General features: G+C 49.6%; 1 protein-coding gene across 2 annotated transcripts in view; it reads left to right on the forward strand.

Annotated features, from left to right (window-relative positions):
• Positions 1 to 24,666, forward strand: part of LOC140410702 (adhesion G-protein coupled receptor F1-like) — a 540,253-nt gene that overhangs the window by 422,516 nt on the left and 93,071 nt on the right. For both annotated transcript variants that reach the window (XM_072499141.1, XM_072499142.1), the window contains one exon: positions 18,939 to 19,466. In XM_072499141.1, the coding sequence (XP_072355242.1) occupies positions 18,939 to 19,466 (528 nt within the window). The remainder of the gene's footprint in view (positions 1 to 18,938; positions 19,467 to 24,666) is intronic.

Raw genomic sequence — 24,666 nt, forward strand, 5'->3', positions numbered from 1 at the left:
CCACAGTCAGATCTGTGCTGGTGAACTCATCATATGGACATATTCCTGTCTACTGAACTGATTTTTTTTTTTCTATCTCAAATCTATTTTTCTCCTTTATTCAGTCTGTTCCTATCTATACCTAAGAATCTTCCAAGTTCTCAATCATTTCAAGAAGTTCCATTTTCCAGGTCCTAACCATTTCCTTTTCACCATGAATGTCAATTTCACACCTCCATCCCCCACCAGGACAGTTGAGAGCTCTCCATTTCTACCTTGAATGGAGACCCAACCAGATGACACCTACAACCACCTTCCTCCACCTGGTTTAACTTGTTCTCACATTGAGCAACTTCTTCTGAGCCAGTCTCGTGTCCATTGACCTGGAAGACTGCTTCTTTAGGCCTCGTTTGAATGTCTGCACTGCACGCTCCGCCAACCCATTTGAAGCGGGTGGTAAGGGGCAGTGCGGATATGGCGTATGCCGTTCATCTTCATGAACCTCGCAAACTCCTCACTGGTGAATGGAGTGCCGTTATCCGTGACCAGCACCTCGGGGAGACCATGTGTCCTAAAAGACAAACGCATCTTCTCAATTGTTGCACAGGACGTTGTGCCTAGCATCTTATGCACCTCTAACCATTTAGACTGAGCGTCGATTAATAAAAGGAACATGGATCCTTGAAAAGGGCCGGCGAAATCCGCATGCAAGCACGCCCAAGGACGCCCTGGCCATTCCCAGTGATGTAGGGGCGCGGCCGGCGGAAGTTTCTGATGCTCCTGCCAAATGGAGCAGTTTTGGGCCACCTTCTCAATGTCGGCATCGAGGCCTGGCCACCAAACATAACTCCGGGCCAACATTTACATTTTGGTCACACCTGGATGCCCACCATACAGGACTATGTGTCGAACCTTTGACAGGACTGGCTCCCTCTGGGTCAACTCACGGATCTGTGATGCCGTGACAGACGAGATGTCCATAAAATTTAGGGTTGCAACCACCTCACCGGTCGTAGGGGTCGACATGGGGCCGGTCGATAAAGGCAATCGGCTCAGTGCGTCGGCATTCGCTATCTGCGTTCCTGGTTTGTGCTCCAGAGAATACTCGTATGCAGCGAGCAACAAAGCCCAGCGCTGGATCCGTGCGGAAGCAATGGGAGGTATTGGCTTATCCTCTCTGAAAAGTCCCAGCAGAGGCTTATGATCAGTCACGATAGTGAAGTGGCGGCCATACACGTACTGGTGGAAGCGTTTCACCGCAAAGACCACCGCCAGGCCCTCCTTCTCGATCTGCGCGTCCTTTTTTTCCGCTGCAGTCAAATGTGCGGGAGGCGAAAGCTATCGGCCGCTCGGCCCCTTTCTCCATCTTGTGGGACAGGACGGCCCCAGTACTATACGGGGATGCATCACATGTGACGAGCAAAGGCTTTCCAGGATAATAATGGGTTAGTAACCCAGACGACGACAATTGTTGTTTTCCTGCCGGAAAGCGGTTTCTTGCGGCTGACCCCAAACCCAGGTGTGATTTTTCTTTAGCAGAAGGTGCAAAGGGGCCAGCGTAGTTGCCAGATTGGGGAGGAACTTCCCGTAATAGTTTACGAGACTGAGAAAAGAACGAAGATGCGAAGTGTCAGTCGGGGCGGGGGCATGTTGAATTGCACGCACCTTCTCTGCGACGGGGTGCAGACCTTCGCGGTCCACCCGATAACCTAGGTAGACTACTTCCTTTGCCTGAAAGACGCACTTTGTGCGGTGTAAACAGACTCCAGCCTCCGAAAAGCGTCTAAGGACAGCCTCCAGATTTTCCAAATGTTCCTGCTCCGATGTCCCTGTGATCAAAAAGTCATCTAAGTAGACAGCGACACGCGGTAAACCTCTCAAAATGCCCTCCATAACGCGTTGAAAAATAGCGCAGGCAGAGGATACTCCAAAGGGCAAACGTGTATATTCATACAGGCCCCGGGTTGTATTAATCGTTACATATGGTCGGGAGGCAGGGTCCAGCTCCAACTGTAGGTAGGCGTGACTCATATCTAATTTTGTGAACGAGAGTCCACCTGCAAGCTTTGCGTAGAGATCCACTATGCGAGGCATTGGATATCGGTCGAGTTGGGAAGCCGTATTCACTAAGTTTATAGTCGCCGCACAAGCGAACTGTGACATCCGGCTTCATTACAGGTACAATTGGTGCTGCCCAGTCAGCGAAACTGACGGGCCTGATAATACCCAAAGTTTCCAAACGAGTGAGCTCCCCTTCTACCTTCTCGAGCAAGGCGTAAGGCACCGGGCGCGCCCGGAAATAGTGCGGCGTGGCTCCTGGTTCGACTTGGATACGGGCTACGGACCCTTTAATTTTCCCCAAACCGGGCTGGAATACATCTTGGTATCGTCCTAGCACCTCAGTCAACCCTCCAGAAACTGTTTGGAGGATGTGCTGCCACTGCAAGCGCAAATGGCGCAACCAGTCCCGACCCAACAGGCTGGGCCCATGGCCGCGCACCACGATAAGTGGGAAACGCCCCTCCTGGCGTCCATAAACAACAGGGGTCATTGTAGTTCCTGCAATGTCCAATGGTTCCCCCGTGTAGGTGGCCAAGCTGGCCTGTGTGTCAGTTAATGTAAGGGTCTGTATACCCTGCTTGATGCGGTCGAATGTCCTCTGGGCGATCACGGAGACCGCTGCGCCAGTGTCCAACTCCATCTCAAGCAGGTTACCATTGACCCATACTGTCACCTTAATGGGGGCCACACGGGGAGCTGCTGCACAATGCAGCTGCAGGCAGTCGTCCTCCGTCTCCACGTCCTCAGTAGTCGCCGCAGGTTCATCCACATGGAAGGTACGGCCCCTGGGCTGGTCCCAGTTTCGGTCGGAGCGACAGCGCCTCTGGCACCCCCAGAACCGGCGTCCGCGACGGGGTCGGCGCCTACAAGTCTGACACGGACATGGCTCCTCATCCATTGGTTCTGGAGAAGACTCCCTTCAGGGAGGAATGTCTGACGGCCACTGGCGTCGATCCGGATGTCATCCCGCCCAAGGTACCGCAGGAGTGCAGGGGGATGTTTTCGGATGGAAGGGGTTGCGCCCCAAGGCATGCACTTACATTCCCTGTATCTCCTGCATCCTTGTTCTGCGCTCTCTCGGGACAATACTATTTGAATGGCCTGTTGAAAAGTCAATGTTGGCTGAGCTAACAACTTTCTCTGGGTGGCCGCATTGTTAATACTGCAAACCAAACGGTCGCGTAACATTTCTGACAACATCTCACCATAGTCACAGTACTCCGCAATCCTGCGTAGCCTGGATAGAAAGTCGGCAAGGGATTCTCCTGGGGTCCTCTCAGTGGTATTAAACCGGTAATGTTGGACAATCGTGGACGGGGTTGGGTTAAAATGCTGCCCCACTAAATTCACAAGTTCATCAAACATTTTGGTGTCCGGCGCAGCTGGGTACGTAAGGCTCCTAATCATCCCAAATGTATGCAGGCCGCAGGCGGTGAGCAATATGACTATCTGGCGCTTGTTTTTGGTGATATTGTTTGCCCAGAAATAGTAACGCATCCGTTGTGCGTACTGGTTCCAGCTTTCCAGCGCAGCATCAAAAACATCCAAACGTCCGTACAGAGGCATGGTGTAATAGACAACAACTTCCAACCTGTATCCAACAAAAATCCAGGGAAGTGGGTTCAGCAGTGTAGACAGCTAGTCACGTTAACCCTCGTCGCCAGTTTTGTAGCGCCACGAAGAATCCAGCACGAGTTTCAAGGATACAAAGAAATAAAATTTATTTACAATAACATATATATACACAACAGCAGCAACCTCGCTTGCTGTTTACTCCTTCCTGCTGGTTCCAAACTGGCCAGCTTTATTTATACAGGGAGTCTGCTAATGATTTCTCCGTCCCCCTTATTGGGGAAGCTCATACTCCCACAGGATTGTGGGATTGTCATTAGTCCCCAGCCAATGGTAAGCAGGCAGGTTATAACAAAGAGTTTATTACCATCTTGCTCTCCATGGTGTCCAGGTTCCGCTTGTAAATAATCACGCCAACATGCACCCGCAAGACCTCTGCCTGAAAGGGGCGGAGCATTGTGGAGGGGTGGAGCATGAAGTGTCCAACCGGCTAATATTTAAATTCATGTAAACAAAGGTTTTGCATGGACCCGCTGGTGCAGGGCACAAACCTCGATAGCGAGGGAACGGAGCATGGCATTGGAATCTGTGCCGGGTCCATATCGGGATTTTTCCATTGCGCGCTGATGCACTATCAATTACAATGAGACGAGAGTAGCGAGTAAACGAGGCTTCATTACACAGATGTGTGGCCACCTACAGCTGCTGCCGAAATGGCTGCTGTTCGGACAGCACACACATTTATACTCCGCCTACTGGGCAGAGCCAGCAATCAGGGATCTACGCCCGTACCTGTAGTACAGGAGCCTTACCGTAATACCCTCGTATGCAGTGCAGTATATACAATATAATACAACAGTGGTGACTACCACATTCACCCCCTGTTAAAAATGAGTCCAGCGGGGGTGGTGGAAAACTATTTACATACCGGTTGTCATTACAATTTCAGAGAAAGTTACAAATTTAGACGGTCGGGCGCCTTGATCCATCGTTAAGAGCGCCGCAGTGCTGGTGGAGAGTCAGGCGTCGGCTCGGTCGTCAGTGACTCCGGGAGTGTGTCGACATCCTCTTCATCCCCGGGTGGGACCAAGGGTCGGACGGATTGTCCTGGAGCGGGGGCTATGGTGGGGTGCGCTGGGGGAAGGGAGGGTGGCGCCGGGGCAGAGGGATGGGTGTGTGGGGACCCAGTTGCCGCCAGGTCCCTGAGGGAGACTGTGTCTTGGCAGCCATCGGGGTACGCTACGTCGGCGTACAGCAGATTTGCGTGGAGTAGCTCTACCCTCTCAACCAACGGGTCCGCCTTGTGGAGGAGAACGGGTCCTGGAGCTGCCAGCCACGTTGGGAGCGAAACCCCGGAGGTGGACTTCCTGGGGAAGGCAAAGAGACGTTCATGGGGGGTTTCGTTAGTCGCCATGCACAGGAGCGACCGAATGGAGTGGAGTGCGTCAGGGAGGACCTCCTGCCAGCGGAAGGCTGGGAGATTTCTGGACCGCTCCACCTGCCCGTTTCCCCTGGGGTTGTAGCAGGTCGTCCTGCTCGAGGCAATACCCCTGTTGAGCAGGTACTGGCATAGCTCATCGCTCATAAATGAGGAACCCCGGTCGCTGTGGACATAGGCGGGGAAGCCGAACAGATCGAAGATGGTGTTGAGGGCTTTGATGACAGTGGCAGACGTCATATCGGGGCATGGGATGGCGAAGGGGAATCTGGAATATTCGTCGACCACATTGAGAAAATACGTGTTGCAGTCGGTGGAGGGGAGGGACCCTTTGAAGTCCACGCTGAGGCGTTCAAAGGGGCGGGAGGCCTTCACCAGGCACACATGGTCTGGCCGGTAGAAGTGCGGTTTACACTCCGCGCAGACCTGGCAGTCTCTAGTGACAGCCCTGACTTCCTTGATGGAGTAGGGCAGATTGCGGACTAAATGAAGTGATAAAAGCGGGTGACCCCTGGCTGACAGAGATCGCGTGCAGGGTCCGGAGTTGGTCCACTTGTATGCTGGCACATGTACCTCGGGACAGGGCATCGGGGGATTCGTTGAGTTTACCGGGGCGATACAAAATCTCGTAATTAAAGGTGGAGAGCTCGATCCTCCACCGCAAGATCTTATCATTTTTGATCTTACCTCGCTGTTTTGTTGTTAAACATGAAGGCAACTGACCGTTGGTCTGTGAGGAGAGTGAATCTTCTGCCGGCCAGGTAATACCTCCAGTGCCGCACAGCTTCAACGATAGCTTGGGCCTCCTTTTCGAAGGAGGAGTGCCGAATTTCAGAGGTATGGAGGGTGCGGGAAACGAATGCCACGGGCCTGCCTGCCTGGTTGAGGGTGGCGGCCAGAACGACGTCTGATGCATCGCTCTCGACTTGGAAGGGGAGTGTCCCGTCGACCGCGTGCATCGCGGCCTTGGCGATGTCGGCCTTGATACGGTTGAAGGCCTGGTGAGCCTCGGCCGTCAGTGGGAAACCGATGGAGTGGATGATTGGCGGGCCTTGTCCGCATAGTTAGGGACCCACTGGGCGTAGTACGAAAAGAACCCCAGGCATCGTTTGAGGGCCTTGGGGCAGTGGGGAAGGGGGAGATCCATGAGGGGGCGCATGCGATCGGGGTCGGGCCCTAGAACCCCTTTCTGAACCACATAGCCGAGAATGGCTAATCGGTTTGTGCTGAACACACACTTCTCCTTGTGGTAGGTTAGGTTGAGGAGTTTGGTGGCCTGGAGAAATTTGGAAAGGTTAGCGTCGTGGCCCTGCTGGTCGTGGCCGCAGATGGTGACGTTATCCAGGTACGGGAATGTCACAATATACATCAGTACATTATGGTGCAATCACATACACACACTGATGGACATGCAGTAGGACCAACCAGCATACATAACACCGCAGCCAATCACCAGTGAGAGCACAAGCACTATGAAATCAGGGGACAGGAGAGTTCCCGTTCATTCTAGCAGCAGCCAGCTCCGAGCACAGAGCTCACAGCCTGCATCACAGACATTCACCAAGGGAGACGAAAATATCAACGGACTCTAGCCAATCTGGCATAGGGGCGGTGCTCCTGCAACGAGATGACGCCTCGTCATGGGCCCCTGTTGTCTATGCGTCACGGGTCATGACCCCCACAGAGCAGCGCTCTGCGCAAATCGAGAAGGAGTGCCTTGGCCTGGTGACCGGTGTCGGCAAGTTGCATGACTACGTGTATGGCCTTCCCCAGTTCACGGTGGAGACCGACCATCGCACGCTGGTCGGCATTATCCAAAAATACCTCAATGACATGACCCCTCGCCTACAACGCATTCTGCTCGAGCTCCGTACACACCGGGTAAGGACCTGATCATAGCCGACGCTCTGTCCAGGGCAGTCACCACTCCGTCCAACCCAGAGGGGTTCGTTTGCCAAGTCGACGCCCATGTGGCCTTCACGGCCGCCAATCTGCCGGCCACGGATGAATGCCTAACCCACATTCGCCGTGAGACTGCGACTGACCCCATGCTACAACATGTGATGCGCCACATAACTGATGGATGGCTCAAGGGACAATGCCCGCAGTTCTATAATATTCAAGATGATCTGGCAGTCGTCGATGGCGTCCTCCTGAAGCTGGACCGCATCGTGATCCCACACAGCATGCATCACCTGGTTTTAGAGCAGCTGCATGAGGGCCATCTTGGCGTAGAGAAGTGCCGACGGAGGGCGCGAGAGGCTGTCTACTGGCCTGGCATAAATGAGGACATTGCCAACACTGTGCGCAATTGCCCCACCTGTCAGCGGTTCCAGCTGGCCCAACCACGGGAGACCCTTCAGCCCCATGTGTTCTCCCGTCCCCTTGGTCTAAGGTAGGCGTGGACCTGTTCTATGCGCTCGGCAGGGACTATGTTCTCATCGTTGATTATTTTTCCAGCTATCCCGAGGCTGTACGCCTGCACGACATCACGTGATCGGCTGTTATCCGTGCCACAAAAGGGACCTTTGCTCATCACGGCATCCCACTCACTGTGATGTCGGACAATGGCCCCTGCTTCGCGTGCCAGGAATGGTCTAACTTCGCAGGTAGAACTTTGATAACGTGACGTCCAGTCCCCTGCACCCCCAGTCAAATGGCAAAGCAGAAAAGGGTGTCCACATCGTAAAGCGGCTCCTCTGCAAGGCTGCTGATGCAGGATCCGACTTCTGCCTCGCCTTGCTGGCCTATCACTCGGCCCCACTGTCCATGGGCCTGTCACCAGCCCAGCTGCTCATGGGTCGCACCCTCAGGACCACTGTACCGTCCATTCACGTCCCAGACCTCGACCATGCTCCCGTCCTTCAGCGGATGCAACAGTCTCGCGCGCAGCACAAGGCGGCGCATGACGCTCGAGCGACTGATCTTCCTGCTCTGACGCCAGATGACAACGTCCAAATCCATCTTCCGGAGGGTGGCTGGTCTGCGACTGCTGTGGTTCTTCGGCTGGTGGCTCCCCGCTCATTCCTGGTTCGTCTGCCTAATGGCTCCTTTCGCCGCCGCAATCGGCGTGTCCTTTGTCTGGTTCCACGCTCACAACGATCCTCCACCGGTGCCACGTCCTCCTGTTGTCCCCGACCTGGACTTTGTAGAGCTTCCATATACTCTACATCCTCCTCACTTGGCCTTGGCCCGATCCTCAGCCGGTGGCTCCTGACCCACCCTTGAGGCGGTCAACCTGAATTTGTCGCCCACCTCAGAGACTTGATTTATGAGCCTGACAATGTTGGACTCAATGCTTTGTTCTTTCATCCTGTTTAAGCATTTCGCTAGTTTGTTTATAGCATTCGTTATTAGTTTTGTTGTTGGTGTAACACCTTGTTTTTCTTTTCTCTGCACCAGGCACCTTCCCGTGTATATAGACTAGCCTCATGTACATAGTTATGTAAATACTGCACACACATCGTCAGATACACTCATTACACATTATTTATTCTCACATCGGCACATGTTCTTTGTAAAAATGGGGGATGTCATTATATACATCAGTACATTATGGTGCAATCACATACACACACTGATGGACATGCAGTAGGACCAACCAGCATACATAACACCGCAGCCAATCACCAGTGAGAGCACAAGCACTATAAAGACAGGGGACAGGAGAGTTCCTGCTCATTCTAGCAGCAGAGCACAGCGCTCACAGCCTGCAACACAGACATTCACCATGTGCTGAGTGCCTCACCATAGCTAGTGTTAGGAAAGGGTCCACAGTTAAGCTGGTATTGCTTCTACCCACGTTTACTGTATGTTAGCATAGTTGAACAGTTAATAAAATAGCGTTACACCACTTCCAGCGTTGTTGGCTTGTTTGTAAACCAGAACACCCAACACAACAGGGAAAGTGGCCCGCAGTCCGTACCGGTCAACCATTCGGTCCATCTCCCGTTGGAAGACCGAGACCCCGTTAGTGACGCCGAAGGGAACCCTAAGGAAATGGTAAAGGTGGCCGTCCGCTTGAAACGTGGAGTACGGGCGGTCCACCTTACGAATGGGGAGCTGGTGATAGGCAGATTTCAAGTCCACTGTCGAGAAGACCCAGTACTGTGCAATCTGATTGACCATATCAGATATGCGTGGGAGGGGGTACGCGTCGAGCTGCATGTCCCGATTGATGGTCTGACTGTAGTCAACGACCATCCTGTTTTTCTCCCCGTTTTCACAACTACCACTTGGGCTCTCCAGGGGCTGTTGCTGGCCTCAATGATACCTTCCCGCAGCAGCCACTGGACCTCAGACCTGATGAAGGTCCTGTCCTGGGCGCTGTACCGTCTGCTCCTGGTGGCTACGCGTTTGCAATCCGGGGTGAGGTTTGCAAACAGAGAAGGCGGGTCGGCCTTAAGGGTCATAAGGCCACATAGTAAGTGGTGGTAGGGGCCCGCCAAATTTCAGGGTTAGGCTCTGGAGGATGCACTGGAAGTCCAGGCCGAGTAGCAAGGCAGCGCAGAGGTTGGGGAGGACGTAGAGCCGGAAGCCGCTGAACTCTACGCCCTGGATAGTGAGGGTGGCGATGCAGTACCCCTGGATTGCCACAGAGTGGGATCCGGAAGCCAGGGAGATTCTTTGGTTAATGGGGTGTACCGTGAGGGAGCAGTGCCTCACCGTATCGGGGGTGGATGAAGCTCTCAGTGTTCCCGATTACTCTCTACTCAGGATATCTCATGCCCGTCGACCTTCACCTTTGTCGACGCGGTTGCGAAGTTGTGCGGTCGGGACTGGTCGATCGTGATGGAGGCGAGGCGCGGCTGGTCGTCGGCGGTTGCAGGCGATGAGCGGCCTGATGAGGTGCTCGATGGTCAGGGGTCCTGAGGTGGGGAAGATGGTGGTGCCCACGGGCCGCACGTGTCCTGAGGCAGACAAGATGGCGGCGCCCTCGGGCCGCACATGTCCTGGGGCAGGCAAGATGGCCCCGCCCATTGGTTGAGAGGCAAGCAAGATGGCGGCGCCCACGGGCCGCACGTGTTGTGAGTGGAGCAAGATGGCGGTGCCCACAGGCCGCAGGTGGTCTGAGGCGAGGAAGATGGCGGCGCCCACTGGCCGCACGTGGGGGGTGCAGGGACAATAGCGGCGATTGAGCGGGCCTGGCACATTGCAGCGAAATGTCCTTTCTTGCCGCAGGCCTTGCAGAGCATGCTCCGCGCCGGGTGGTGTTTCGTCTGTCCGCAGACGTAGCACTTGGGGCCCCCCCGGGGTTGGTTGGCTGACGCGCGGTTTAGGCGTGCTTTTGGCTGGAGGAGGTCGCTGATGGGGTCCTCGATGGGGTGGGCGCTGGCGTGATCCACGGTGTTGGGGGCATACCCCTGTACGTTGTGTGAGGTGACTGTAAGCGAGACGCTAGTTTCATGGTCGCTCTTGGAAGCGTAGCCCCTTCTCAGAGCGCTGGCGGATGTAGGCCGACACTATGCCCGTAATGAACGCGTCTCTCATTAGCAGGTTAGAATGTTCAATGGCTGAAATGGCCCTGCAATCACAGTCTCTCACCAGGGTGAGCAGGGTACGCCAGAAATCTTCCACACACTCACCAGGAAGTTGGTGCCGCGTGGACAGCAGGTGCCTAGGGTAGATCTTGTTGGTCTGCTGAGCGTAGTTCTCCTTCAGTAGCGCTATGGCCTCTGCGTAGGTAGGCGCGTCCTGGATGAGGGGGAAGACATCGGAGCTCAGCCGCGTGTGCAGAATCTGGAGCTTCTGTGCTTCTGGGATTGGGTCTGTAGCAGATCCGATGTATGCTTCAAAGCAAGCGAGCCAATGTGCAAAGTCCTTTTTGGCATTGTCTGCTTGAGGAAGCAGCTGCAGGCGATTCGGCTTGATGCGGAGATCCATCTTTGTAAAATCTCTGTGTAATAAATTGATGCACTATCAATTACGACTATACGAGAGTAGAGAGTAATCGAGTCTTTATTACACAGAGATGTGTAGCCTCCCACAGCTGCTGCCGAAATGGCTGCAGTTCGGAGAGCACACACATTTATACTGCGCCTACTGGGCGGAGCCAGCAGGCAGGGATCTACCCCCGTACCTGTAGTACAGGGGCCTTACCGTAATACCCTTGTATGCAGTGCAGTAAATACAATATAATACAACAGCGGTGACTACCACAGGCGCTATTCCCTGCCCAATCACAACTCTCGCTGCTGGTGTTTCGAAGCAGAGAATTCAGCCCTGGGTAGATGGAAACTATTTTTAGTGGTGTGAAGTTTCAGACTAGGGGGAATATTAGGAAAGTTCAAACCAGACTTTTCAAGAATGTAATTAAGAAACATTTTTACACATATATGTGTTCTCCAAAGGTAATTCAGGATTTGGAGCGAGCATCTGGGGTATGGTTACAAATCAGCAATGGTGTAATTGAGTGGCTGAACAGACTTGAGGGACTAAATTGTCTATTCCTGTTCCTATGGTGGTGGACAATTAAACAACTCACCGGAGGAGGAGGCTCCACAAACATTCCCATCCTCAATGATCGAGGAGCCCAGCACAACTGTGCAAAAAACAAGGCTGAAGCATTCGGAACAATCTTCAACCAGAAGTGCCAAATGAATGATCCATCTCGGTCTCTCCAGCGGCAACCAACATCACAGATGTCAGTCTTCTGCCAATTTGATTCATTCCACAATATCAAGAAACGGCTGAAGGCACTGGATGCTGCAAACGCTTTGGGCCCTGACAATGGGCAGGATTTACAGATCACCCCACCACGTGTTTTTCAGTGGTGGGTGGGGGCGAAGAGAGTCCACCAGCAGGATCTACCAGTCTCGCCGTTGTCAACGGTATTTCCGTTGACAGCAGCCTTTGTCGCTGGGAAACCCGTGCACCAACGTGGGACCAGAATTTCCCGCCGGCGCAAACAGCCACTAAATTCCGCCTAATATTCCTGAAATAGTACCGAAAGCCTTGTGCTCCTGAACTTGCCGCATTCCTAGCCAAGCTGTTACAGTACAGCTACAACATAAACCCCGCAATGTGGAAAATTGACCAGGTATGTCCTGCAGGCTGGAAACAGTCCACACCCAACACGGCGAATGACTGTCCCTTCAGTCTACTCTCGATCATCAGTACGGTGATGGAATGGGTCAACAACAGCGTTATCAAGCAGCACTTACTCAATAATAACCTGCTCACGGTTGCTCAGTTTAAGTTCCGCCAGTGTTCCTGCACTCCTGACCTTGGTACAGATTGTTATAAACATGCACAAAAGAGATGAATGCCAGAGGTGAGGTTGAGAGTGCTCTTGATGTCAAGGGTGGAAATCTACCAGAATTTGGCAAAGTTTCCAGCTCAGACAGAAAACTAACATGTAGTTCTCCAGTTGCACGGACCAGCTTTCTCATGTAAATGATGCAAGCAGGGACAGAGTGTGTAACATAGCAAAATTTGCAGAAGATACTAAAATAGATGGGAAAACAGGCAGTGAATTTGGCAAAGTTTCCGGCTCAGACAGAAAACTAGCATGTTGTTCTCAAGTTGCACAGACCAGCTTTCTCATGTAAATGATGCAAGCAGGGACAGAGTGCGTAACATAGCAAAATTTGGGGAAGATACTAAAATAGATGGGAAAGCAGGCAGTGAAGAGGAGATAAAGATTTAACAGACGGAGATGGATAGGCTAGAAGATTGGGCCAAAATGTGGCAGGTGGAGTTTAATGTAGATAAGTGTGAGGTTATCCATTTTGGCCAAAAAAATAGAAAGATTAATTATCTAAATGGAAAGCAGTATCAAAATACATCTGGGCAGAGGGATCTGCCTTTGTTCATGAATCACAGAAAGCTGGTCTGCAGGTACAACATGTAATTAAAAAGGCAAATGGAATGTCACCGTTTATGCAGAAGGACTGGAGTATCAAAGTAGAGAAGTGTTGTTGCAATTGTGTAGGGTGTGGGTGAGACCACATCTGGAGTATTGTGTCCAGTTTTAGTCTCCTTATTTGAAGAAGGATGTGCTGGTATTGGAGGCAGTTCAGAGGAGGTTCACCAGATTGACTCTGCGAATGAAAGGTTGACATGTGAGGAGAGATTAAACAGTTTGGGCTTGTACTCACTGGGGTTTAGAAGGATGAGAGGGAATCTGATCGAGGTATATAAAATATTAAAAAGGATTGAAAAAGTAGACCAAATTCCCTGTTGTGGGGCAATCTAGAATGAGAGGCAACAGATACAGGTTCAGAGGCAGTAGATTTAAAGCTGAGGTGAGGAGGAACTACTTTTCGCAGAGAGTGGTGAATTTGAGGAACTCGCTGCCCAATAGTGCGGTGGAATGTGAGTCATTAAGTGGTTGCTAAAAGGAAGTAGATATATTTCTGATTTTAAAAAAGATGGGTTGAAAAGATATGTGGAACAGGAAGGGAGGTGGATTTGAGACCAGGAAGAGGTCAGCCATGAAATGGTTGAATGGTGGGCACGAGGGGCTGAATTGCCTACTTCTGCTCCTAATTCCTCCTAATTTTGAGTCTCTTTGCCAAAAAAAGAGTGGGCATAATTTATGCTGTCACTCTGGTGGGACAAGGCTTCATATTGTCGGGAACCAGCTCCAAAGAGATCAGGGCGCTACTTTTAAAGGGATTCCTGATCAGCGATGCAACTTAACGGCCCGCAGCCCACATCGCGGATGTATCGGCGGGTCCCTCCCAACCCAGACATCCATTGACGGCAACCCTTACCTCCTCTCCCACGACATTCATCGCCGGCGAACCCTCACCCCCCGCAATGATCCTCGGTGGCATCACCCCCTCAGTGTCCACTCTCACTTTACCCACCTTCCCCCGCTCCATGGGGCTCCCACTAGGGCCTTGGCACTGTGCAAACTGACAGTGCCAACGTGCTAGTGCCAACCTGTGCGAGGGGGCAGTGTCAGGACAGTGCCCAAGCATGTCTCTCTCACCCCCGGGGGCTTTGTTACCTCTGCACCCAAAGGGAGACCCTTGACTGTCTCATGTCTGGCTAAACCTGTTGCAAAGAGACTTCATGTCGCAAGGTGTGAATATTTAGTGAAGTGGGATCATTTGACGGGGAGGGAGGTGCCATAAGAACTAGGAACAGGAGTAGGCCATCTGGCCCCTCGAGCCTGCTCCGCATTTAATGAGATCATGGCTGATCTTTGTGGACTCAGCTCCACTCTCCGGCCCGTGCACCATATCCCCGAATCCCTTTATTCTTTAGAAAGGTATCTATCTTTTTCTTAAAAACGTTTAAAGAAGGAGCCTCAACTGCTTCACTGGGCAAGGAATTCCAGAGATTCACAACCCTTTTGGTGAAGAAGTTCCTCCTACACTCCGTCCTAAATCTACTTCCCCTTATTTTGAGGCTATGCCCCCTAGTTCTGCTTTCCCCGACCAGTGGAAATAACCTGCCCGCATCTATCCTATCTATTCCCTTCATAATTTAATATGTTTCAATAAGATCCCCCCCCCCCGCATCCTTCTAAACTCCAATGAGTACAATCCCAGTCTACTCAACCTCTCATCATAATCTAATCGCCTCAACTCTGGGATCAACCTAGTGAATCTCCTCTGCACTCCCTCCAGTGTCAATATGTCCTTTCTCAGGTAAGGAGACCAAAACTGAACACAATACTCCAGATGCGGCCTCACCAACACCCTATACAATTGCAGCATAACCTCCCTAGTCTTGAACTCCATCCCTCTGGCAATGAAAGACAAAACTCGATTAGCCTTCTTAATCACCTGTTGCACCTGCACACCAACTTTTTGTGACTCGTGCACCAGCACACCCAGGTCCCTCTGCACAGGGGTCTTGATTATGCTGCCCGCTTTCCCCAGGCAGCGGGAGGTGTAGATGGAGTCAATGGATGGGAGGCAAGTTTGTGTGATGGACTGAGCGGTGTTCACGACTCTCTGAAGTTTCCTGCGGTCCTGGGCCGAGCAGTTGCCATACCAGGCTGTGATGCAGCCAGATAGGATGCTTTCTATGGTGCATCTGTAAAAGTTAGTAAGGGTTAATGTGGACATGCCAAATTTCCTCATGTGTATTATAAATTATGGGAGCGATCCTCCAAAATGGAGACAAAGTGTTTGCGCCGTTGTGAATGCGGTCGAGTTTCACGACGGCTCAAAACGGGCACGGCGATGACCGATTCTGTACCCCACAGGGGGCCAGCATGGCGCTGGAGCGGTTCACGCCGCTCCAGCCTCCCTTCCCGGTGCCAAATGGGCGCCGCGCCAACCCATGCATGCACAGTTGGGCCGCGCCAACCTGTGGCGTCGTGTTTCAGGGGCCGGTTGCACAACAAAGTAGGACGGGCGGGGGGGGGAGGGGCCGGCCTGCCGATCAGTGTGCCCCAATCGCGGGCCAGACCCCATCGGAGGCCTCCCTGGTGAAGGAGTGCTTTTCCCCGCCCCACAGGCCCCCCCCCCAACCCTTCGCGCAGAGTTCCCGCCGGCAACGACCAGGGGTGAACGGCACCAGCGGGACTCTGTTGTATCCGCGCAGCCGCTCGGCCCATCCGGGCTGGAGAATCTGGCAAATGGCGCCGAATCTCCAGACCTTGGAGAATTGCGCGCCGGCGTCGGGGCGTTGTGGTGTGGTTGCGCCGATTCTCCTGTCTCCAAGAAGCTTAAGACAAGAGAAAAGTAGGGCTCCTAATGACAGTGGCCGGTGCCCAAGCAATTGATCTGTATAATACTTTTCCGTTCGCTTCTGAGGAAGACAAGAAGAGCTATTCAAAAATAATCAAGCAATTTGACAACTATTGCCACCCGCAAAAGAACAAAACCTTTGAGCGCTATGTATTCAGGATGAGACTGAAAAAAATTGGGCGAAACATTTGACTGTTTTTGACGGATCTTAGTCTCAACGCACAGTCCTGCAATTTTACAGACCTGTATGATTCATTGATTAAAGACTAAATTGTGTACGCTCTACAATGTGATAAATTACATGATCAATTGTTGAGGGAAAACGATTTAAAACTAGCAGATGGCATAAAAATCTGCAAGGCCAGTGAGATTGCACAAAAGCAAATCACTGAGACCCAGACACAAGAAGGGGGCGGGAAAAAAACATGGCACGACCGACGGCTTCTTTGCTGTGTCGCAGCGGGATCAGAAACATGGTCCAGAAAACGCCATTTGTGGCGGAGGTGCGGCAGAATGCATGATTTGCAAAAATGCCGTGCATTCAGCAAAACCTGTGCCAGATGTGCCAGGAAAAAGCGTTTTGCCCAGCAATGCCTATCAATTGCTATAACACAACAACCTAAGAATATTTATGTGATAACCAATGCTAAAAAAATTAGTGATTTGTCAATTATGCAACTGAACAGGCAAGCTGAGTTTAATGATGCACCAGATGGCCTGGAAAGTTATTTTTTCGTGGACATGATCAGTAGAGGCGCTGAACAACGAAACACAGAAATAAAGGAAGAAATAGCAAACCACTTGGATAATTGGACGATCCCACTCATAATTAATTGAACCAGCACAAACATCAAACCGGACACAGATGCCAGAGCAAATTTAATCAATGAAGCAGACCTGCAGAAAATGTGGATTCAACCCCGAATAGAAGATAATGATTGCAATCTCGCCGACTACCACAGCGCACCAATCAAGACGCTGGGAATGTGTAACCTGCAAGTCGAGATGAATGCACAATCATTCACAGTTAAATTTGCCATTGTGGAAGCAAACAAGCGATCATGACTCGATCGCTTGCAAATCTGTCCTATAAACAAATCACTCAATCCCTGCCTGCCACCACCCCCAAAACCTTGCATCCAGCCCCCACCCGCCACAAACCTATGGTTGTCACAGATCAGTGCTCACACTCCAATCCCAAATGCTGCCTCCATTGCTCCCACATCTTTAAGGCCAACACCATCACTGGGCTCACAGAGTGCCTGGCTGGCAAGAATGGCAGAGGCACTGATAACAACATAGAATTTTAACACCCTTAAGCTTGTTCCCCAAATCAATATGCTTCCATCCACCCCCACGCTGACCCCTCCCCCATGACCCACATCCTGACAATGGTGATGTTCGCTGGCCAGTAATAGTACATCATGTTCGGCAACACCAGCATCCACCCCCTCACCCTCACTCCTGAAGAGCCCTCCTGACCCGAGGAGGTTGTACACTTTTTTCTGGCACTGCTGGCTGGTCCAAATGGTGTTGCCCATGGCGATGATGACCTCTGCCACTTGCGCCCACGCCCGGAGAATGGAGGTGACTGACAGCTTCCTTCCCACCCCAGGGTACAGGGTCGCCCGCCTCACCTCCACGGCGTCCAGCAGCGTCTCCAGTTCGCCGTCGGTAAATCTCGGTGTCGCTCTCCTGCTGCCATCTTGTTGGCTGGGATGGTGTTTGGAGAGTGAAGCACGGTAGCACAGTGAGTAGCACTTTTGCTTCACAGCGCCAGGGACCCAGGTTCATTCCTGGCTTGGGTCACTGTCTGTGTGAAGTCTGCATGTTCTCCCCATGTCAATTTCCAAAAGACTTGCTTGTTAGGTGAATTGAACATACTGAATTCTCACCCAGTGTAGCTGAACAGTCACTGGAGTGTGGCAACTAGTGGCTTTTCACAGTAATGTCATTGCAGTGTTAATGTAGGCCTACTTGTGACAATAATAAAGATTATTATTATATTATGAAGTGTGTGTATGTGGCTGCAGCTTGACGGCCTCCTGATTATCAATCCTGAAACTAGAGAATCCACCATTATTGTGTTCCACATGGCACCGGTGCTAGCCTCTTAACGGTCGTTGAATTGGTCCAGATCCTGCACCAGTTTTGCTGTTGTAGAACCACTAAACGTACACCGGCGTCAACATTTAATCTCAGAAACAGAGAATCCGGCTGATTATTTTTTATTTCCATTTTTCCAGTACTTTAATGGCTAGATTGAATGTACAAATCCTGAGACTTCACCAAATGCCACAAGAACGTTTATTGATCATGAATTTGTTAGCTTCTTTAAATATATATTGAATCTGTAAGAATTGGTCGGGAAAATAAATCTGCACTCTATACATGGAAACCATGGGCTGGATTCTCTGCTTCAGGGACTATGCCCCCACGCCATCGTGAACACTGTGGCCTTTTACGCCAGATAAACTGCCGTCAAAAGGCCACATATACACAGCCCTGCAGGAGGCTAGCAGGGACCCATCGTGAAACTCGCAGCTCCAACTGCAGATATGGGCCCCCCGCACTCCTGGGTCAGAGGCTGCACATGCGCATGGCAGCGGCCTCCAACGGCTGCTCCGTGCTCCATGGCGGACTCAGAGCTGGACCGCGAAATAGTGCTCCTGATCGGCCGCTAGCCCGACCCGGACGTCCGTGCAAATGTAACCTGGTCCCATATGAGGCCTCCCCTGCCCTCTCATCGGCCCGCCCCCGACCATGGCGGCCGCGGACGTGAGTATCCCCAATGGCTGGGACCGTGTTAGATCCACGCTGTCAGGACTTTGGTCGGTCGGAGTGGAGAATAGCGGGGCGGGCCTTTGGCAATGGCAGCAGGTAGGGTATACGCAGCGCAGCATACTCTCTGAGTACTCCACTTTTCGGGGGCCGGAGCATCGAGGAACCTGCGCCAGTCCCGATTCCATGTGCGGAAATGGATTCTCCGCCCCAGCGCCGGACGCGTGTTTCTGCAGGGCTGCTTCTCCGAGGTCAAGCAGCATCACACGATGCTATCAGTATTGCCCGAACAGATTACCTCATTGAAATCAATGAAGAAACCCATGAGAGCCGTTGTTTGCTGCTGAGGAATTAATGTACACAGTGCAGCACACTTGAAGCAGCACTACGCAAACTAATTTCTCCCCGAGAGAATACTGCCAATGTTTTAATGACCTTTTCATTTGTTCTCCTAGTTTGTCAACATGTGAACAATGAAACTCAGTGCAGGTGTGATAATGGATTTATTTGGAATTCAACATTTTGTAGTAAATATCAGTCTTGCAGTGTGAATATAACAGAAGACCGAAGCTGTGACTGTATCAGGAATGAGCCAACAGAAGGAACTTACTGTGACCTCCCAACTGTGTCAACAACCCCCACAAGTACACCAAGAATTACAACAACACCTACCACGGTGTCAACAACACCCACACAAAGTACTGTATCTACAACAACACCAACAACAACGCCTACCACGGTGTCAACAACACCCACACAAAGTACTGTATCTACAACAACACCAACAACAAAGCCTACCACGGTGTCAACAACACCCACACAAAGTACTGTATCTACAACAACACCAACAACAAAGCCTACCACGGTGTCAACAACACCCACACAAAGTACTGTATCTACAACAACACCAACAACAAAGCCTATCACGGTGTCAACAACAACCACAACTGTGTCAACATCATTGACCACACAAGATAACAGAGGTAAATTGAACAATGTTTATTATTTCTCCACATGTAAGTACACTTGTAGATATGAACTAACTGCTATCTAGTTGAGATTATTTTAAAGAAATAGCAATAATATTACTGAGCTGTGTACCAAGTCTATATTCATTTATTTGCAGAAGAAATGTTTAAAACTAACTTATAGACTTAGATTTTCACAGATACGGAGGCTCAACAGTTTATTCAAAATGATGCTGGGAACATGGATCCAGAAGTCCCGTCCCCATCACCTACAGATCCTATTTTCCTTCGTAGGGGAAGGGGGGCGGGACATGACTGACAAATGGGGGGAACACAAACTTGTGGGTTGATTTAATTAATTGCTCCCTTCAAACCAAACAAATATTTATTGGGGCAAGGACCTTAACCTGTAGTATGAAAGTTGCAATTGATTTAGAGTAAAAGTAAACATTCGTAAAGGATGAATAAAGTCTGAGGAGCTGTCAAACCGTCAAGTTATTTAAATCAATACCCTTTAAATATTGAAAATAAACAGGCTGTCTAGCTCTGTATGAGGAAAAAAATTCCATGCTTGTAGTTTCAATATATGCTTAATGTTGATTACGTATTTTGCTAAGAGGTGAGATTTTCATTCAGGAGTGACGAGATTTCTTTGATGTTGGCCTGGTGACTATTACGATCCCAGCCCAGACCCCAACAATGGCTAGGATGCTGGGCTGAAACTCCAATATATAGTGTTATTTTGTAAGATTGTGCAGGAAGAATACTTCGCCCCAGGAGTGATTGCACAAAGAAATAGGAATTTGGTATTTTGAGACAAAACTTTATTATTAACACCATATTAAACTCTTTAATATCACACCCAAAAATAACTTACAATTACCCCTTAAACAACACTACTCAATATAGTAAATATAATACCCTTAATTACTATCTCCATTCCCAGTTAAACAACCAGAAAAGAAAAAAAATATACAGCTCTCAATCCTTCCCACATCCCAATGGCACAGATTAATACTTGGTTTCCAGAAAAGATTTGGCTCCTGTTAGAACCCTTCTGACTCTGGCTAAATATCTTCAAAAGCTTCTCCCTTGTCTTGAGACAACTCTGTACTGCTTTAAATACTATTACTCCTGTTTATCCTACCCTTGTGAAAGCAAAGAACTTTACCTGTGGCCTAAAGGGTAAGCCAGATCAGAACTCAGTACGGAAAGCTTTCTCAAAATGTCTGAATACCTTAGCACCACCCAGCAATGACATCATCTCCACAAACTGAAAACAAATTAACTTCCCAGGCTAAAATACCTCAACTTCCAGGGACCCCCCCCCCCCCTCGCCCAGTAAAATAACATTGCATTAACCCAGGATTTCTACTCTGGCCAATACCACCTATCTCCGTGATATTGGCCAATATCTTTTTGGTCTTGCATAACAAGATTTTTTTTTTTAAAAAGGCTACTACAGTCAAACACACACTAACTACAGGCTATTAACCCTTAAATTGCCAAATGTTGATATCCCAATATTTCTAAAATCCTGCGTTTGTCAATTGTGACCCTGGAATGAATGTGGTGGATGCTGGTGCATAGACAAGTTGGGCGGAAGTCTAGTCTTGGTGCACCCGCACTGCATCAATGTTTTTTTCAAACTGACAGAGAAACAGTTAACAGCACTCCATCCCTCACCTTTTAGACCCCCTCACACACAAATAAACTCTCCATGCCCCACTCATGCTCCACATTCACTCCTTTATCATCCTACATACCCTACATGTCAATCTCTGCCCACACCTATAGCCCCTTATACACTCTATTCCAGCCTACGTCCCATCATAAGCCATGGCCCCTCATAGCTGCTATTCCAACTTGGGGCAAGTCATGCCAACCCATGCTCCAACCAAGAACCCATTGCCCTTATAAACTACTATTCCATCTCAGTTTCCATAATAGGCAGACCTCAAAACTCATGCTGAGATTAAATGAAGTTCCATGGTCTATTTCAGCCTTAATTTTAACTTTCATTCAGAAATACATTCCTTCAATACATTATCTTTGATGTCACCAAAGTTTTCATTCATTTGTATAATAAATATTTAAAAAAGCATTGGAAAGTGTCCACAGTAGCGTGGTTATGCTACTGTTCCAAGTAGCATAACCACACTACTGTGACATGGATGGTTGTCATGTGACACTAATGCTGTACTGTTAACCTAATACTTACGTCAAATATTAGAATGAAATAGCACGTAACCATTTCTCTTTTAACATTCCAGGCAGTTTTTTCAAATAATTAAAGGGTAGGCGTTATAAATTCCATAACAACTTGACAGCTTCTTTAAATGGTTCTTCTTGACACTTTTGAGAGTTGCTTTTGAGACCTCCTCTTGAGAGTTTATTTTGAAACTGTTGACAATTGACAATGAGCTTTACAGTTCCAATTAGTTCATGCACTTTTTATTCACATTCATGCCGACTTTTTGGAATCCCAAATGGGACCTGACTTTGCCCATTTGGCACCTGACCTCACTTCAAGACAGGGCGGGGGAACCTTTTTCGTATCAAGGGCCATTCTAACTGAGACATGATCAGTTGTGGGCCGCACACACAAAAAACAATTTTTTAGAGCGAGAATACAGAAACATTCAACTTTGTTTTAATGCAATGGCTGAGATTGATTTTCCTTAATGTGTATCATGGCTTCTGTGGCTCAATTACAGTACTCCTGACTATACCTCAATGTTTGACTTACTTTCCTTCCCTGTTCTCCATCTGTCACTCTCTCTCCCTTTCTCACTCTGTCTTTTTGTCTCTCTCCTTTTCCATTTGTCTCTTTCTCTCCTTGCCAAATCTATTTCTACCCCCCTACCCCACCCAAAACCCCAATTCCAGGGCAATACGCCATCAACGCAGAGCTCTGGCTTGGGGCTCCTGGACTTGAAGAATGGGCTTCTTCCTCAGAATGTAGGAGTTGAGTCACTGTCCTGGGACACCAATGGAGCTGGGAGGAAAAGGAGGGGGTAAATCACCCATGGAGCCAAGGGCCTTACTCCCTTTTCTCCTGCCCCGGGTTACTCACACTTCACCAGCCAATTCGCAGCCAGCAGCTTGCTGTCCCCGCTCGGTGCTCCTGCTCCTGGATCTCGGGCCTTTCTCTCACTCCTAAGCCTGGGCCTCTGTGAAAATGATGTCGGGTGGCCCAAAGTGCAGCATATAGAGATCGGGCGCAATTTGGAAATCCCCGGAGTCCTGATCAAAAAAGCGCAATGGGGAGATGGTGGCATAGTGGTACTGTTACCAGACCAGTAGTCCAGAGGCCGAGGCTAATGCTCATGGGTTCAAATCACACCATGACAGCTGGTGTAATTTAATTTCAATTTTAAAAGGTTTGTCTCACTAATGGCGCCCAACCCCATGGCAACTATCATTAATAGTAGAAAAAGCCCATCTCGTTCACTGGTTCACTAATGTCCTTCAGGGAAGGAAATCTGTTATCCCTACCTGGTCTGGCCTACATGTAACTTCAGACCCACAATACGTGGTTGCCTCTTAACTGCCCTCTGAAATAGTTGAGCAAGCCACTCAGTTCGAGGGCAATGCTAGATGGCCAAAAAATACTGATCTAAAGAAAACAAATCTGGCCCCAGGCCAAGGGTTCCCCACCCCTCTCAAAGATGCCCTGGGATCATAATGAAAGGGGAACCTTAGCTCTCAAAGGGTACTCTAGCGTATGCACTGTAAATTCTGTGATTCTATGATTCTATTCTATGAAAAGGATCCAAAAAGGTTCAGACCTGCTCCTCCCAGGCCTAATCTGTATGCACCAGGTTTCAGACCCCACCTCACCAAAACCACCCATGAATGGAGGCAAAACTGACATCTATGGGAATCCGCCTCCTCAAAATGTGCATGTTTGAAATGTGACTGAACTCCATTGGCACTCCTTAGAAAATGGCATGGTGGTGCAATGGTTACCACTGCTATCTCATGGTGCTGAGGACCCGGATTCGATCCTGGCCCGGGTTCGATCCTGGGTCACTGTCTGCGTGGAATTTGCGCATTCTCCCTGTGTCTGCGTGGGTCTCACCCCTACAATCCAAAGATGTGCAGGGTAGGTGGATTAGCCACACTAAATTGCCCCTTAATTGGGGGAAAAAAAGAATTGCGTATTCTAAATTTAAATAAAATATAATTTAAACAAATTTAAAAAAGAAAATGGTGGTTGCTGTGAATTGGAACAGAACTTCAATTTTTTGCTCTAAAAAGCTGCCTTTTTCACAATGACAGGACCTCCCCGCCGTGGTGATAATCCAGGCCCGTCCACCTCAGAAGTTAATACATTTAACCCTCTGGGGTAGAGAAGTTCAAAGATCCTCAAACCTTTGTGTGAAAACATTTTTCCTTATTGCAGTGTCTAAATGATTGAGCCCTTATCCTGAGATTGTATCGTCTCCAGACCGGTGTCATACATTCCCAGCCAGAGACAACGTCTTCTTCGTGTCTACCTTTTTAAGCCCCTTCAAAATCTCACTTTTTAATGAGATCACCCCTAATTCACCTGAACTCCAGAGAATACAGACCCATTTGACCCAACATCTCATCACAGGACAACCTTATGTTCCCAGGGGCCATTCAAGTTTTGCCTCCAGTGCAAGTTAATCTTTCATTAACTATGGAGAACTAAATTGCTCATAGCATTCCTTATGCTAATGCTGTTCCTTGTATGAATATATCTAAGTTCATACAAACATCAATGTTTGCACACTAGATTCTTAAAAAAAAGATTTTCTATTCTTACGACCAAATTGAATAACCTCCCACTTCCCCAAATTCTAATCCATCTGCCATCTTGTTGCCGACTCACTTACCCTGTTGATACATCTTTACAACCCCTCTGTGTCCTCATCACAGCTTACCTTTCCACCTTTATTTGTACTGTCAGCAAACTTAGACACATGATACTCTATCTCTTGATTGAAGTCATTAACACAGGTTGGAAATATCTGAGGCCCCCTCACTAATCCTTGCAGCTCTCCACTTGTCAAAGGTTGAGTGCCTCATTAATGCCTTTTTCTACTTCATTTATGTTAACCAATCCTCTATTGATGGGAATATTTTACGCCCAACTTCATGACCCCTTACCTTGTGTCTTAACATTTTGCTGGAACCTCATTGAATGGATTTGGGAAAACCCTATATACTACATCTATTTGTTCCC

The sequence above is a fragment of the Scyliorhinus torazame genome, chromosome 4 (genome assembly GCF_047496885.1).
Source record: "Scyliorhinus torazame isolate Kashiwa2021f chromosome 4, sScyTor2.1, whole genome shotgun sequence".
In the NCBI taxonomy this organism is placed as follows: Eukaryota; Metazoa; Chordata; class Chondrichthyes; order Carcharhiniformes; family Scyliorhinidae; genus Scyliorhinus; species Scyliorhinus torazame.